Below are 17,855 nucleotides of genomic sequence, written 5' to 3' on the forward strand. Positions count from 1 at the left end.
CAATAAAATATAATGAAAACTGGGCAGGTGCTAGTTTCTCAATGGTTTTACCAAATTATTCAGAAGGTTTGGCCTGCAAAGTATATTTCTTAGTCTGTGTTTTCTCAATGACTTATGGAAATAGTGTCCATTTTAAAGGACAGCAGGTGTTAGAACAATGAGTAGCCACCTCCTTCACATCTGTGCTACAAAAGCTGCATCAATGTTTACAAGAAACAGGATCATAAAAAACATCCTGCCACTAGCGCACACACAGACACACAGAGAGTTGCTATTCTTCCCCCCTTTTTTCTCACACACTGGAAGGTTTATTTATAGCCTGTCAATAAAAGCCTACCTGCTTGGAAAGAGGGGGAAACGATCCTCACTTCCATGGGGAAGTGATGCAGAAGCAAATGAAGGGAAGCCCTTCTCTTGACAAGGCTGTTTTCCATTCTCTTGTCAGATCAAACCAGATTGTTAACCCTTTGGAGATGCTTTGGGATATTTGGGGAAACAATCTAGTGCAAAGAAGGCACACTTGTGAAATATTAAGCATGCACTTCACTGTCTCCCTTTGAAATCAAAGGAACTTTCAAACTTACCATAATTTTGGCTGACTTATGTTTTACCATATTTGCCAACTTAGCATGTACAGTAACAGGCAAAAAAACCCCAAAAACCCACAGCTAGATTTACAAACCAAAGAGAAGAACGTCCCTTTTCAGCAAAGGGGAAATACAATTGTACTATTTTGTGAACACCAAAGACCAAATTTAGCACACACCATCTTGGTCACCTGCAGGGTGACATCTGTTGAGACAAAAGAGACAGGAGGAGTGCAGCTCTTTAATTCTTGTGGACCTCTCAGTGACTTTTGAGATCATTGACCCTGGTATCCTCCTAGACAGGCTGTCTGAGCTTTGGAATGGTCCTGCTCCTACTTGGCTGGCCAATTCCAGAAGGTGGTGCTGAGGGACTTCTGCTCAATCCTCTGGCAATTGTGCTTTGGGGTCCTGCAAGGTTCTCTCTTATCCCCCAAGCTGTTAAACTTCTACTTGAAGAAACTCCTGGGTGAGGTAATATGGATAAAGGAAGAGAAGTGTCAAGAGGTAAATGACAACAAGTTCTATCTATATATTTCATCAAAACCAGAAGAGGCAGTGGGCATTTTAAATCAGTGCCCAGGTGTGGTAATGGATGAAAACCAATAAACAGACTGCCTAGGTCTAGGTGTGGAGGAACACTGAAGACGATGTTTAACCCTATTCCCTTCAGCCATTTTCTGTTCAAAACTATGCCTCCAACTGTTTTTCCACCCATCGGAAGCAGCTAGCTACGCATGTTGAGCTGGAAAATGGTAGACAGTTGAGATTCCATCTTCTATTCATTTTGTTACGCACATGTATAAGATCACTGGGAAAGATATAAACTAAGATGCCACCATTATGGTATTACAGTTCAGACAAATGCGATCTATCATTTGATTGTGGTTGGGGAGTGCAGGGACCCATTAAATATGCAGTTTCAAGAGGATCAATTTCACTGGAGTTCAGTGCATGGATTTCACATGCCCTTCTCTCTGATGCTCTATTCTCCCTCTCCTGATTCATACAGCATCCCACTTTCTGCTTTCTGGTCAGCCCATTTTTCTTCCCCCTGCCCAGCCTCCCAGTTCATTTCCTCTCCTCTCCTCAGTTCTCCTCTTTCCTCCCTACTTTCCTACTTAACTCCTTTCTGCTTAGCTGCCACACTTGAAAAGTACTTTGAGCTGAAAGAGGAAATGAGTAAGAGGATAGCTCTTCCAACTTCCTCTCAGCTTTATGTACTTCTCAAGGAGAAGGGAGGTAAGTACCCATACCTGAAAATGGAAAGGGGGTTCAGAGGCTTCATGGGCACCAGGGGAAGACCTGGAGGGTCCTAACATCAATTTTGGTTTCATCATATTACCATGCAGGTGTAGTTTTAAAGCAACAGATATATGTAGAAAGGGTCCTTGACCAGCTGTATTCAGCAAGAAAATGTGGGATAATATCCTTCAGCCATGTTTTAACCTGCTTATGGTACAGACACAGTTTTATTTCCATTCCTATTAAAAACATTAAAACTTGACAGATTGCAGGTTGCAGAAAATATTAAACATTGCACATGTTCTGGCCATCAATGTCTAGTTTCTAATTTCCTGATATTTACTTTTTACTATACTACAAAAATGACCTCTAACCTCCTAACTGGTTAAACTTTGACACTGTTCTGGTGTTGATGTATTGTGAATATATACATTGACCCTTGCAAAATGTTAAGCCAAATAGTTTTCTAAACTATCCGCTAATAAACTACTTGGCTAATAGCCAGAGGTTCAGTATTCCTTTCTTGCCCAAACATCTGGTATATGTTAAGTGCAATTTGTATTGTGTGTAAGATTTGCAACATTGTCTGTTTTAGAGTGGCATCCTACATGAACATACTGATGGTGAAAAAAAGAAAAGGAAAAAAGCCCCCCCCCTGTTTTCCCATGAAAATATTTCATAATAAAGTGTATAATGTCAAGCATAGTTTGACCTAGATTTGTTTATTATTATTTTTAAATCTACCTTAATGTGCACCAAAAACCATGATTTAGGTTTTTTACTCTGCAGTAAAACTTGTGGCATATGTCATAATATTTAATTTCTAGCCAACTCCATTTTTATTATTCATGACATTTTATCACCATGGGGTCACTTTCCCTGTAAGTATGGAGTGGGAGTCTTCCAATTAAATGTGAACTTTATGACTTTAAACTTTCCTCCAAATCCTTTAGGTCCATGCACTATGTGCAGCCCTGAGGAACATGCTGCTACTGTACCAAAGTCAAACAAAACAAACTCCAGTCCTGAACTGACCATCTTGCCCCCTTGAGTTGAGCATCACTGCAGCAGTAGGTCCTTGTAGCCAGCAGCTCTTCCCCACACCCTCAGTGCTGCCCATGGACAACATTAGCTCACAGACTTCATTACAAGCCAAAATGAAGTAGCCAGGAAAGCTGATTAGGGAAGCTTATATGGCCTGAGGACAGTTAGGAACCTGAAATTAAAACTACCACTCATGCTGAAAAACATACCTAAGTGCCAATCTTTTAATTCCAAAAGTATAACTGCACTTGTCCTTTGCAGTACAACATGAAGGGGATTGCATTCATAGAGTGGAGATTATTATTTTGTTCACTTTTGAGTTCAACAAAAGGTGTTCAGGGTGATGATCAATAAAGTAGTATTAAAGGAGTTTAAGGATACCTCTGGCAGAAGTAGATCCTATTGAATTCAGCAGGGCTTCCTTCTGGGTGTGGGGTAGGACTGTATGGGGACCTCTCTCTTGTGCTGCAAAGTGTTTGGGGGCAGGATGGTGGTGGCACCAAAAGAAGAAAGATTTTTTGGGGGGGGGGGGTCAGAGAAGGAGCAACATATATTTCTAGCTGGCAGAGTTGTGCCCTACAAGATCTCTGAAAGAAAATAGCAGGAGTGCAGCAGTTAGGGTGTGAGTGTGTGTTGGAGGGAAGCTCCTTGTTTGGGGGACACATGCTGCCCCCCCATCCAGGACCACCCTGTCTTTTATTAACATCCCCCTATGCCCTTTTAAATGTTTGTGGGAGTGGGTGGGGGGAGAGGCGTTATTGTTAGTGGGGTTTTGTTGTTGTTGTTCTTGTTTTTATCTTGCATTTTCATGTTGTGAACCGCCCTGAGATCTACGGATGTATACCCTTCGGCGGTATACAAATTTAATTAATCATCATCATCATCATCAAGATTGTTTAGTTATTACATATGTTACATTGCCCTCAGGGCGGTTCACAGCACAGAAACATAAAATAAAATCTCAAAACGCCTAATAAAGGCGAGGAGGACAGCACGGCGAACCCATCCCCTCCTTGCTCTTCTGCCTTGGTGTTGCGGGGGGGGGGGCGTAGCAACCGCAGCCGCGCAGGTAGGCAGCCCGGGCGGGGGGGGGGCTAGCGGAGAGAGCTTCCCTCCCCGTGTCTCGCGCCGGGATGGAGGCGGCCCAAGCCCTGCGCTGCTGCTGCTGCTGCTGCTTCTGCCCCCCGGGCCGCCCTCGCCCCCCCTCCGCCTTCGGGTGTTCCCATAGCAACCTCCCGGGGCGCCTCCGCCGCGGGCCTGCCTGGGCCTGGCGCCCCGTTGCTAAGCAGCGCCCAGGAGCAGGAGGAAGAGACGGCGCTGTGTGCGCGCGCGCGCGTGTGTGTGTGTAGTCGTGCAAAACCCGGAGCCCGGTGGGGGCGGGGGCAGCTTTGCTTCGTGCTGAAAGAGCCTTCTAACAAGCCCCCCCCCCTCTAGGAAGAGGGTCCGGCGGCGCCCCCTCTTCGTCGACCCCGGCAGGAACCGAAGTCTGGGCCGCCGCCATGTCCCACAAGTAAGTGAGACTCTGCCCCTCGCGCCTCGGGGGGAGAAGGAGGCTGGCTGGCTCTTCGGGGCACAGAAGCCTCCCTCCTTCCTAGCAGAGACCAGCCTGTAACTCAGAGGCGCAATGGCGCCAATCACCCCAAGGGAAAACTCTCCCCTAGGTGCCTATAGGGAAGAGGCACATATTACAATACTATTCAGGAGCCCAAGTTGGTTTGTACGGAAGAAGGCAATCCTTAGGATCCTCTGATCCTAAATTATGTACTTTGGCCTTTAAACGTCATCATCACAAATACTCTGAATTCTGCCTAGAAGCAACTTTAAAGCCAGCTGTTTAAGGCAGAGTCATGCTCTGAAAAGTTTCCCGTTAACATTCTGGACGAAGGAGTTGCTGAGTTTCCAATGCACCCCTTATGTAAAGTGCAATGCAACAACCAGGAACAGGTGTCATTGGCACACCAATTTCAGCTGGGCCAAGGCACTCTGGCTTGGGCATCCAGGGTCAAAGCCAGGTCCAAAAGAAACGCTAAACCACAGACCTGCATTTTCGGGGGGGGGGGGTTAATCCCATTCAACACATCGGACTTGGTGCTGCTTACTTCTACGTAGACATGAACAGGGTTGCACTATTTGCTAGATATTACTTCGTTCTCTTTGTATGTACTAAAGTCTTCTCTTCCCCCACCCCACTTTATTAGCACTTACAATAAAATGTGGGCGGAAGCCCAGGAGTCCCTCAACTGCCTGTTACAGAAGGAGATAGAAGAGAAATCCCACAAACCATTGAAAGATCGCCCAGTAGTGTTTCAAATGCTAGGCACTTTCTATGTCAAGTATGTGCAAATATTTCGCAATTTGGAAGCTGCTTATGACCAGATTGTTCACCCACAAAAGCGTTTAATTATTCGGCAAATGCTTGATGGAGTAATGGGTCGTATTTTGGAGTTAAAGAATGAAATGGTGGAGCTGGAGTTGTCAGAATATCATTACTTTGATGACATTTTACAAGATCTTAAGCTGGCTCCTGTAAGTATAGTCCCTTCATGTTGTTTTTCATATTGTAGAATCAAATCCTAAATAACTGTTTGTTTTCTTTAAATAACTGACTTCTGTGCTTCTTATAGTATGTGAGGTTTTTTCAGTTTCACCATAGAGATGCAGAGGTGCCACTCTATGTCATGCTGAATGGCATCGTCTGGCTATATGCCACACTACCATTCAGAAAGGTGGCGTTACTTAGCCAGTTCGGATATTGATTGCATCAGAGGTTAGAATATTAGCCCACCCTTTCTGTGTACCCTTCACCTCATGCATCAGTTGTGAAGACTTGAAGCAGTAATAGATTCTTCTGCTGTGGCAATCCCTCACTGGCACCTTAATGAATGATGCAGACTCAAATAGCCTTCCTGCTTGGATCTGCTTTGAACACAGTTCAGCAGGACCAGAACAGTGATTCCCCCCACCCTCAACCCCAATTTAGGAGACGTAAAGAGTTTGGCCTTCCCCAAGCTTAGTCAACATCACGTAATTGTAATTCACACACCCATCTTGAGGGAAGGCAGCTTAGTGGACAAAAGGAAACCTCCCGTAGTTAGGACCAGAACTTAGCAGACAGACAGACTTCATGAAAGTGAGGTGCTAGTATAACATGGGACATGGTACTGTTTCACTTAAGTGTATAGTTTAGAGCAGAGGTTCTCAAATTTATTTGGCCTGCTGCCCCCTTTCCAGCGCCCCCCTGGAAATCTACCTTTTGAAAGTGAAGAGGCAGGGTTGGTGTCACAGCCTGCCTGCCATTGGCCAAATAGGTAAGATCCACTTCCTGGGCTGAGTGAAGACGAAAAGGGTTCACCCAGGGCCGGTGCTAGGGCTTTTTGCACCTTCTGGTGCCCGCCCCCCGGCCAATCATATTTCAAACACAGGGCGTCGGCCCCACAGGGGCACCCCACCTGTAATCAAGGAACACATACAAAAACTGGGCTTCAGTGAGTTGGGGGGGGGGCTGATAATACCCCAGCAAGCCTCATTGAGAATCATGGATTTAATTTATTTCTCTCATACAGCTCCACCTGTTGCCCACATCATGAACTACATCAAAATTTCATTTTTTAAAAAGGTGTTAAACGGTAAATTCAGCACATAAGCTATGTTTACATTCTTCACACAAAGCTACCTTTACAAAAAAAGGCTACTGAGAACCTTCACATTGCTGCTTGAGAACCCCTAAGTTCCAAAAGCAGTTTTCAAAAGACTCTTTCACCAGGGTGGTTTGAAGGAAAATAGCCTATCAGTGGTACATCTCCTGTGCTAATGGTTAGCAAACCATAAATGTCTCATTCTTCTCCCACATGCAGAAATACCCACATCTGTGTCTTTGGCTAGCCCTGATCCATGTAGGCACTGTGTCCAAGCAAAAAATACAACACATTAAAGAATTTTTTAAGCTAATTTCTAGACAACATATTGAATTTATAGCATTCTCTTATTTTACCTGTAAAGGCAGATTACCAAGATAGTATTTATGAGTGACGTTCAAATATAAGTATAACAGCTTTGTCATTCTACATTCTGCATGTTAGTACAAGTCGCTCTTTCCAACAGTGGGTTGCACTTAAGGATTTCTCATGCCTCTCTTCACTCCTTCTCTAATTCATTCCTGCATCTAGTTACAGTAATTTACATTGATAGAGAAGACTTACCAGTGAGAACATGTACAGCTGTGCATATCACTATATGCAAATTAAACAGAAAGTTAAATAGATGCAAAGTGAAAACCAGCATATGAGAGAGTGTGTTATTTGTTTATTCATTTGTTAATAACAATAATAATAATAATAATAATAATAATAATAATAATAATAAGTAATGAACTATCTTCTGTATTGCAGCCTGATGCAGTACCTTTTGTATATCACATTATCTTGTTGATTTATAACCCATTTCATAGCCGAGCTCTCAGCATAAGACAACTGAAAGGCAACATAACCAGATTCTGGAATCCCTTCATTGGGATTATATATTGCTGAAATAAGTTAAGGCAATTGCAGAATAATAAAAGCTTTTATGCACATCCATAATTCAGCATTCCCATAAATGTATGTTGACTTGGGCATTTTTGACTGTTTTCTAAAGAAGTTGTATTCATTGAATGACCAGCATGATTTACAAAAGTAATTTTTCCTCTCTGATAGGAAAACATTGAAATTCCAATCCCAAAGTATTTTATTAAGGAGAAAATAAAGGTGTTGAAAGAGAGGGAGAAAATCCTTGCTCAGATCATGCTTGATGCTGGGCTGTATGATGGCGAACCTGTGAGTATGTCTATGTCATCAGTTGAGGCAGCACTGCTGCAAGAGATGCTTCTACCTCCTGCTGTCCTCTTCTTCCTCCGCTGCCATTGCTGACCCATTCCTATTCCTAGTCATCTTCTCCACCCTTGTTTTTCTGATGCCTTAGTGGTGATAGCAAAGGCCGTTCCTCTTCTAGTCCCTGCTCTTCACTTACTCACTCTTGGAAGGGCCAGGCCTTCTGGGAGAGGTGCCAGGAGAGTGCCTGTACTGCCATCACTGCAGTGTCTAGAATTAAACCTACCGTAGTAAAAAAAAGATATCAAACTTACTTTAAAATGTTATAACATTTCCAAAGTTTAAACCACAGTTTTAGCGACTGTGGCAAACCACAGTGATGTTTCATGCACTCTCTTGGCCACCTTGCGCAGAATATATTGCGTTGAGTAACGACTCCTCCTATGGCCTCCCAGGGTGGGTGACCAGGGATACCAGCCGTAGCAGGAGGGCCAGCTGGTGAGAGAACCAGGCAATAATAAGGCAGACAAGGCCACTGCCCAGGAATGCTCCAGTTTGCTGTGCCCCACCACCTGAGAGGTGTATGGGGTGTTAGGGGAGAGGTAGTGCCTCTTTGGGGGGAAACACCTTTGTTCACCTTTGGCCCCCACCCTCAGGAGCACTCAGCTCTCACCTGTGGCTCCTGGAAGCTGTCAGCAGGGGACCGCAGCCACACTCCAGGAAAGGCCTTTGACTGGCTGGCTAAACCAGGTGAGGGTGGCTGATGCATCTCACACTTCCGCTACATGCAAAGAGAGGCTCTGGCACATTGAGCAGACAAGACCAATAGTGGACCCAGAGGTCAGGAAGGTGCTTTCTGCATGTGCTGTAGAGGGAAGTGGGGGGCAGATGTGGCTCATCAACCTGGGAAAGTAGCCCTCTAGGAGAAGGGAAACTGATTTTAAACCTTTGCTGACTTGTGGGAGAAGAAATGGTTAAGGAGCAAATCCTACACAAATCTGGAGTGGAGTCCCTAAGACAGTTGGATGGCACCTAGTATGCTACTTTCTGGCAACTCCTGCAGCCATGCTGGTGCCAAATGTCTTACTCTGCTTTCCTTTGGACCCCATCAGCGAAGCTGAGAGGCGTGTTTAGTCAGCCCAGGACCTCCATACATGCTGCATCCTGGAGCATGCATTTTGGGGCGTGCCATGCTGTGCACAGTGCCGTGGCACACGTTTTGGGACGGGGTGCGCGTTTTGGGGACGGAGCAGGCAGCGGCGATGGTGTTCCTGGGATCGCATCGCTCGGGGCACACTGCCCCCACCACCCCTATCTTCCTACGCCCCGGGGGGCATGCTTTATACTGAAAAATATAGTAATTATCCTGAAATAGATTAATAATTTTTTGTTGTGAGCCATATACCCAGGTATTTTACTTTTTTGCTAATTTCCAAACCAGAAATTTCTTGTAATTCACTTTTTTCCCTGGATCCCCGTATTTTTTTACCAGTAATTTTGGTTTTTTGCTATTGAGTTTAAAACCCGCCACCTGCCCGAATTCGTTTATCAGTTCCAACAGTCTTGGTAAACTTTCTTTCGTGTTTTCTGTGGTTATAATGAGGTCATCTGCAAAAGCTTTTAATTTGTAGGATTTCCCCCTACTATTATACCTCTTATCCTCTCATCCTCTCTTATTTTTCTATCCAGGGTTTCCAGTACTAGAATAAATAGCAGTGGGGACAGTGGGCACCCTTGCCTTATCCCCTTCATTATGTTGCAACTATTTATAAGTTTGGCTCACTGCTCCAAATATATTGCCTCTATTCCTCTGCAAAATGCTTCTCCAAGACCCATTAAGTTAATTTGTGTTTTCATAAAGCTCCAAGAGATGTTGTCAAATGCCTTTTCTGTGTCTACTAACACAAGTACTGCTTATGTCTGACATCCATTGATAGGACTTTGGTGTGCTGAAAAGCTTCCCATGGCTTCTGATACCTAGCATGCTGCATTGCAGCAAAGAAAAAGTGGGAGGCATAAATGCAGGAGTATAAAATGCATGCATTTTGATGGAATTTTGTGCAGCTGATATGTTTCTGCAAAGAAATAGGAAAGATCAACATTGTGTAATTGGAATTCCTCTGGGACAGGATAAAGACAATGTTCTAGATGTATTCATTTTTGTCCTATGCTTCAATTTTATGTTATAGATAAAAGTTGTGAAACCCATGCCCTTAGAAGAAGCTATTAGAACAATTCAAATAGCTGAGCGAGCTCGTCAGGGCCGACTCCGGGCTACATTCATGAAGCAAATCTATATGGAAGAAAAGAGAGAGAGGCTAGCCAGGCTTACGGGTGAGAAAGGCCTAGATATAGATCGTGCTGTATTATTCATTCAGAAGGTAAAATATCTTCTTTTTAATCAAGATATATTGCTTTGAAAATGGAATGCATGTTTAGTTGCCTTTTGAAAAAGATGATAATCTATATTTAAATTAGTAATCCACCGTCTCTTCTAATCCTGGCATGCTTTGTTAATTGGCTTGGTTTTTCTGAGATGTTTTTAGAGGTCTCCTGTAGAAAGCTCAGGTGTTTTGTTTTTTTAATGAAAGTTCTGTAAGAAAAAGCTTGGAAAGCCTGGATCTGTGATAATCCCTTATTCTGCTGCCAATAACCTCCTGCTGTCATTACTTCTTCCTTCTCCTCAAATGTGCTAAGAAGAAAGTGGTGGTGACCCCACCTCCCTGACCAGGGTTGTGTGGCTGTGGAGGCAGCAGTTTCTGGTGAGATCTTGTGGAACTCCTCCAAGATCTTGCTGGTAGCTGCCACCACACAACTGTGGTGCTGGAGGGTGACCATAGAATCATAGGTCTCTGCTAGATTGGTAAAGAAAAAGCATTTTATATGTGTTGTTTATGCATTATAACACTGTGGCACCAGGTGGCGCTGTGGAGTTCCATTTTTTCCCAACGCTATTTCTCATACAGGGTACCTTGGTTTGCATACGTTTTGCATTACAAACTCGTCAAACCCGGAAGTGTGTGCCTCAGTTTGCAACCTTTTTTGGGATTACAACCCTTTTTTTTTGGATTACAAACAAAAAAATTTTGGAGGCCCCATTGGCAAAAGTGCGCCTTGGGTTACAACCTGTTTTGGTTTACAAACGGACCTCCGGAACAGATTATGGTTGTAAACCAAGGTACCACTGTACACAGTTTGCAACGCGTTTAACTGAAATGCTTATTTGATGTGTCTAGATCTGGCCATAGAATCTTAGAGTTGGAAGGAACCCCAGGGTCATCTAGCCCAACCCCCTGTAATGCAGGAATCACAGCTAAAGCACCCCTGACAGATGGCCACCCAACCTCTGCTTAAAAACCTTCAAGGAAGGAGAGTCCACAACCTCCTGAGGGAGACCGTTCCACTGTCAAACAGCTCTTACTGTCAGAAAGTTCTTCCAGATGTTTAGTCGGACTCTCCTTTCTTGTAACTTGAAGCCATTGGTTTGAGTCCTACCTTCCAGATCAGGAGAAAGTAAGCTTGCTCCATCTTCCATGGAGCAGCCCTTGAGATATCTGAAGATGCCTATCCTATCTCCTCTCAGTCTCCTCTTTTCCAGGCTAAACATACCCAGCTCCTTCAACTGTTCATCATCAGGCTTGGCTTTTAGACCACTGACCATCCTAGTTGCCCTCCTCTGCACATGTTCCATGCTCCAGAGTATGCTTTGACATGGCTAGGCACTACAGTTTGCTGTTCTTCCTGGCTCAGTTGTTTGAGCCAGGAGGAACTGGGAAAAACAAGAACTCCAAGACAATGGATTCTACAATACTGAAATCTGCTGTGAGGTTTCCAAACAGCTGTTTGGTGAGCTGTTTGCTTCTCTGATAAAAATGGCATCTACTTTGGCAGGATAGAGGCACTTACAACAATAGGGAAGAATTGTAAATTGCCAAATATATTCTGCTCACTTAACAATTTTTAGTAAACAAATATATCAGATATCTGGAAAGCATAAGAAATCATGTCACTGAATGCATGAAAGGGATGGTACTTGAAGCCATCAGGATTCAAATCTTCCTTGTAACCCCCGACTGACTGGGAATATTTCAAATGAAAGCTGAGTTGCCTTTGTTTTCAAATGAAAAACTTGTGATAATATTGAAGGAGTAAGCTTCCTAAGACATTAAAGGGCAGGTAGATTTTTTATGCCTAGAAGAATGGGCAACCACAGCCCTGTGGAGCACATACAGCCCCAAAAACAGCTGGAAAGCTCATGGGCTCTTGTTAGAAGATTGAAAATTATTATAGTTTTCATTTAAAAATAAAAATCCAACCCTCATATTTACAGAAAATGTGTTATGGGAAAATTGTCCAGCAGGGTTCTTGATATCAATCAAAGGAGAATTTGTTTCATATTAGGTAGATTATATGACCAGCACATGTTCCTCAACAATACGACTCTATGTAAATATGTATGGGTGATGGGTGATGTTATTTATCCTTGGGGCAGACTCATTGGGGAAAAATTATTAATTTGAATGTGTCTACCCTGAGTATGAATTACTTGGATGTTACCCTATGATTGTAAAACACTTTTTGATGAAAGCTTAAGAATTTCCTTCAATTCTTACAACTGTACATATCCCTTCTTACATTTTCTGAAAAAAAGGATGCAGCTTCAATGAGTACGTCATTTCTTTACATAGCATTCGTGTACTTGGTGCTGTGCAAAATCATTTGAAAAGACAGAGCGAAATAAAGGTTTAAAATGGGTTAAAAGATAAATCATACAAACTCCAAATGAATTCACAGAATTATCACCGCTAAATTACACTACAAACAAAGCAGAAAAGATTGAGACCCAGTGCCAAAACCCCCAGATGGTAACTGTTATGATACTTTGCTAGATTTGGAGTCTGTTTTTTCCTTCCTCTATTTGTTTTTCCCCTTGCTGCTGTGCAGGAAGTTGTAAAAAGGGCAATTAATCTCATTAGGTTTGTATTCAAAATTCAGCAATGGCGTGGATACTCCCAGTGGAAGAAAAGTCTGAAACTCAGAGAAGAAGAAATGGTATTTCTAGGGATGGTGAGTCTTCATGTACCTTTCCTTCCAATTTGCCATTTTAAATAATTCCAGATTATAGATGCTATCAGATGGGTGTTCTAAAAATCTGTGTTATAAAGGTTACCTGCTAACAAGAATAAATGTCTACATCAAAACAGTCCCCAGTTGTCATTACGAATACTGTATCCTGTATACCTAACCAAAATAAGAACAGAAAAGTGATACTTTGGGTCAGAGGCAGAGGTGAATGTAGTATATCGCTACTACCACTAAGTACTCCCACCAGTACTGAATATGACTCTTTTAAGTGAACAAATACCATATTATAAACACCTTTGAAAGTCCTTGCTATGCTTTGCCTGTCTTTCTGTCACTTCCGGAAGTAGCACTCCTCCGGAAGTAGAACCCTCACTTTGTTGCCCCAGGCCAGAAACATCTTGCATCTCAGGGGAAGGGACTGCTCATTCCCCACACTTCATCCATTTATTTCTTAACCATGATATACCACTTGTTGTAGGAGAAAACATCACAGTGGAATTTTAAAAAGGTAAAACAATAAAATAATCTCTAAAAAATTTATACCGGTAGCCATAATTTAAAATATACAAAAAGGTAAACTGCAATAAAATAGACTAAAACAGACTAAATAGACTAAAGCTGTTTGGCAGGGGCCAAAGTCACTGGCCTGATACCAATAGTGTACGCCTAGTGTATGTGAAGCAAGGAGAGCGAGAAAGAGGCTTCTCTTGGACCCCTTGCGTGGATACTTCTCCCACACACTATACCTACAGAAATGAGGTTAAGAATAAAAATTACAAGCAGGCTTTAATGTGCTATTTATTCCAAACCAATCTTGTAAATGACATGGATTTGATGGAGTAGCATATCAGTCTGGTACTTACAATATAAAGAAAACTTCCTCTGCCTAATGGGTTTCTGTATATTTAATAGAAGAAAAATATTCAAAAAGTGGCAAAAAAATACTCTCTAAATGTGTGAGAAAGAAAGATACTTACCCTTAACACAATTTCTATCAACAGTGTCCCACTACCCACTGCCCACTGCCCACCCATATGTAATTGCAAGGAACCAGGGTGGGAAAAGGAAGATGGCTCCTTTACACCATAGGCTGATGCCTTCCCATTGGTAGAGGAATGTTGTGTCCTGCTAAATAACAATTAATTAATTAACTAATTAAATATTTATACCCTGCCCATCAGGCTGGGTTTCCCCAGCCACTCTGGGCAGCTTACATCATATCTAAAAACATAATAAAAAATATCAAGCATTCAAAACCTCCCGACACAGGACTGCTTTCAGATGTCCTCTAAAAGTTGTCTAATTCTTTATCTCCTTGACATCTGAAGGGAGGGCATTCCACTGCCAAGAGGGCCCTCTGATGAACCAAGGAAGTGGACAGTTGTCTAGATATGCTATATTTAAATCACTTACTGTCTTGCCAGTCAATTAATATCCAGTAAAGAGAGTATGGGTGGGGTTAATTCAGAATAAAAACGGCCTTTTCTTTTGTTATTCATAAGTCCTGGTTGTGATCCTCCTGAGGATTATGTTTTCTTCCATGAACACTTGGGGAACCTGGTAGGTCTCATACATGTTCATGTTGATGTTCCTGTGGGGTGGGGAGGGGCAGCAGGTACTGGTCAAGCCCCCTTTGATATATGATTGTACCAGCATATTTTTTTATTACTATAAAATTATTTCCAGGGCTTGCTTTTCTTACGCTTTCAGAGTTTAATGAATTGCACATGGTCCTCTGTTGTTTTAAACTGATCCTCAAACAAATACTGACATGTCTAGTAGAATGACTAATTTTTCCTTTGGTGGAGGAAGATATTCTCATCTGGGTTGCTTCTCCCACTCTAGAAGGCCAGCTATACAAATCAGGCCATTGTGTGGGAGAGAGCTCCCCCCACAGTTTTTCTGTCCTTGCTGCTCCAGGAGTCAGGGTCAAACTATGTCCTCACCTTCCCCATTTCTTAATCTAGTTTTCCTCCATCTCTCACTTCACTTTTCTTCCTTGCTTCTCTCTGCCTTTCTCCCTTGTTAAAAGCCCGCATGGCTTTCTTGCTGTCATAATGAAAGAGCCATTTCCAGCCAGCCTAAGACCTTCAACACTCAGCATGTAGGAGGGCCTTATTCCTTGCCAGTGGAGAGGAGAGACAAGTTTCGGATGGGTGGTGTTAGTTGCATGCAGGTCAGAAATTTTGCTGTGAGCTCATGTACATGGAAACATGATTTCCTGCCTGCCTTGTGGGACATGCAGACAGTCTTACAGTGGCTGCCCAGAAAAGATGCAACAATCCAAGTGCTGTTTCAAGTCCAGGAAAAAGTCAGTCAAGCCCTTCTTGGCTAACACAGCCATGGATGGCTTTATACAAATACTATTTTGTTAATCACTTTTAGAATGTACTTAAATGCAGCTTTTTCATGTGAAAGGACATAATTTGACCACCAATAACTATTCCTCTCTGTCTCTTTTAATGTGTGTCTTATATACATTTATTTAATTATATGGCTTGAGTAATGTATTTTATTTCCTCTTGCGCTTCAGCTAGTTAGAAAAGTAAATCTCTCCATAGAATGGTTCTCATTATAAATAATATAAACTGTGATCAAAGAAATAATTAGATTCCTTATAGCAAAACTTCAAGCTCTATAAATAAGTAGAGCGTGAATATTCTTCAGCTCCTGCAAACAGGGAAATAAGATAGCTCAGGGGTGTCAAATGTCTGTTTCATTAAGCATATCTGAAAATGCCATTTTGGCTTTATTTATTTTCTTCAGTTAGTCTCTAGAGTTCCTTGTTGTGTTCCTGATCTCATTAATCCAAACTTTGACTACTTTACATCCTTTTTATACTCTAAAATGACTGTTGTTTATATATCTGCTGATTTTTCATTTCACAAAAAAGTAGGGTGCTCCCTTAAAAAAAACTTGTGTCAAATAAACTGGCCCAGGACCTTTGGAATCCGGAGGACGTAGAGGAATGAAATTCTTGAGTAACCTGTTCCTTTAAAAAGAAAGAGGAGGAGGAGATTCTAGATTCACATTGCATTCCAAATTTAGGAATCTCCTTGTCCCCAAGCTGCACTGCGCTCAGGTGTGACAGCCAACCCCAGTCCTAAACCCCTTTGCTCTGTATAGCTTAGCAGCACAAGCCTGGAAAAGAAGAAAAAGTTATCCTTTACAAACATAGAGCTCTATAAGACTTCTGATGCAGGCTGGCAAGGTGTTTCTTGTTGGGGTTAAAGTGCAACATTTTGCGGGAACTGGGATTGGGGGTGTGTGAAATTAGATTTTTAAAACTCCCATAGAGACAAGGCAGTTTTTGAGAGGGAGGAAGTGGGAAAGGGCAACTTTTCACTTTTCAGGAGATAAGCAATTGCTAGGCATACAAGAAATATGGTTTTGTCTTACTGTACTGGTGATATAGTGAAAACAGCTTAAAGGATGCAAAATTGGTAAAAGACATTCCACTAGTTCTAAATTATGCATTTTCCAAAAGTGAGTGAGAGGCTGCCACCATGCAAAAAAAGAAGCCCTATCTATCAAAGAGGTAACACCTTTGGAATTGTGTGCATTTCCCCATTGGGATACCCATGTGGCCAGAGGTGTAGCTAGGCTCCCTTGTGCCCTTGGCCAGGAGCTGATTCAGCGCCCGCCTTGTCCCTTGCATTCCTCTGCCAAGGCAAGCAGAGCAGCGGAGTGACCCAGGCAATGGGCAGGCGGGCTCCAAACCAGAGTGGATAGGGGTGTTTTTTGTGCCTCCCTGGGCATGCACCTTTGGCAGGAGCCAAGCTGCCCAGCCCCTAGGTATGCTCCTACATGTGGCAGGCCTGTTTTGAGCATGTACTGTTTTTAGTAATCTCCCTTGAATGAGGGGATTACATTAGTAAAAGAGGTTTAACAGCATACCCAGAGCACACCTAGAACGTTATCAAGAAAGCGGCTATTTCATTGTAACATTAGTGAATTTAGCAAGAGCTCTTATTGTCATATTACACTGGTAAAATATTTCTTTGTTACATTATTGAGCATCCTACATTCAGAACTGTTGCTCTGAGTTAATTATCAGCTAACCTGCAGATTCCTAGGGCCAACACCAGAGTTTATTTTTATTTTTCAGGTGAATCGAAACTGTGACCATCATGCATGAAATTCAACGAATTCCAATTTTTAAAAATGAAAATAAGGAGGTTTTTTGAGAACAAAGCATACTTTGTGACTGATGGGCTGGAATGGTTTGTTTCATGGACTAATGTCCACTTTTGCCTTATCAGTTTAAACAACAGTTTAAGACAAAGCTCATCAAACATTAGATAAGCATTTTAAGTTAATGGGCCATATAGTCCTATCATTTGACAAACCCGAGAAGTGCATATTGCAGCCTATTTTTTACAGAAACATCAATTATTAATAGGCATATTATTGCTGACAGAGGACCCAGCTAAATATGTGAATTTCGTTATCTTGTTTTGGGTCATTAACTGTAGGAAGCTTGTAAACATAATGGTTTCTATTCACATAGGAAACCTTCATTAAGATGTATTATTCTACTGCTGATATGACCATCGCATACTACTAAATATGCAGCCTGCATCTAATACGTTTAAATTTATTTTTAAATGAGTAACTGCTCATAGGGTGAGTTAACAAATTTGAAATTTGCACAACCAGGAAAAAGCTTGAACATAACAATATGAGGCAGTTCTAAAGGAACAGCATATTGGATGCTCAGGTGCAAGACCTCCCAGGTTTAGGAAATCTGCATAATGGGGAGAGTGTAAAAGGAACAAGTGTTTGCTTTGGTTTGAATTCCCACAATAGCTTATTCACAGATTTTAGTAGGCATTCTGAAGCTTGGGGCACAATTGGAAATGGCACAATGAAAGCAGGTTATTAAGAAGAAGATGAAGAATTCAGTTCTAGGATTTCAAAAAGCCAATTTCATTTCATGTGGTACTTACAAATTCACTCATGCATCAAAATACATGGGAAAAGGCTAAGTTAAGGTGCCTCCTTAAGCTTCCATGTCATGTAAGAAGGAAACACATTCTGCTGCCTCACATACTGTGCTCACTTCTAGTTTGGCCTCCACATTTCCATTTGA

General features: G+C 42.3%; 1 protein-coding gene across 5 annotated transcripts in view; it reads left to right on the forward strand.

Moving 5' to 3' along the window:
• The first annotated feature begins 3,953 nt into the window (after window positions 1-3,953).
• DRC11 (dynein regulatory complex subunit 11) overlaps window positions 3,954-17,855 on the forward strand; it is a 77,211-nt gene continuing 63,309 nt past the window's right edge. For 2 of the 5 annotated variants that reach the window (XM_035139205.3, XM_088665500.1), the window contains exons 1-5: window positions 3,954-4,383; window positions 5,072-5,399; window positions 7,565-7,684; window positions 9,868-10,059; window positions 12,674-12,745. In XM_035139205.3, the coding sequence (XP_034995096.3) occupies window positions 4,373-4,383; window positions 5,072-5,399; window positions 7,565-7,684; window positions 9,868-10,059; window positions 12,674-12,745 (723 nt within the window). In that variant the 5' untranslated portion in view covers window positions 3,954-4,372. The remainder of the gene's footprint in view (window positions 4,384-5,071; window positions 5,400-7,564; window positions 7,685-9,867; window positions 10,060-12,673; window positions 12,746-17,855) is intronic. The other 3 variants (XM_088665466.1, XM_088665526.1, XM_060282362.2) reach the window with 2 other exon arrangements.

Source organism: Zootoca vivipara, chromosome 1 (assembly GCF_965207765.1).
Source record: "Zootoca vivipara chromosome 1, rZooViv2.hap1.1, whole genome shotgun sequence".
NCBI lineage: Eukaryota > Metazoa > Chordata > Lepidosauria > Squamata > Lacertidae > Zootoca > Zootoca vivipara.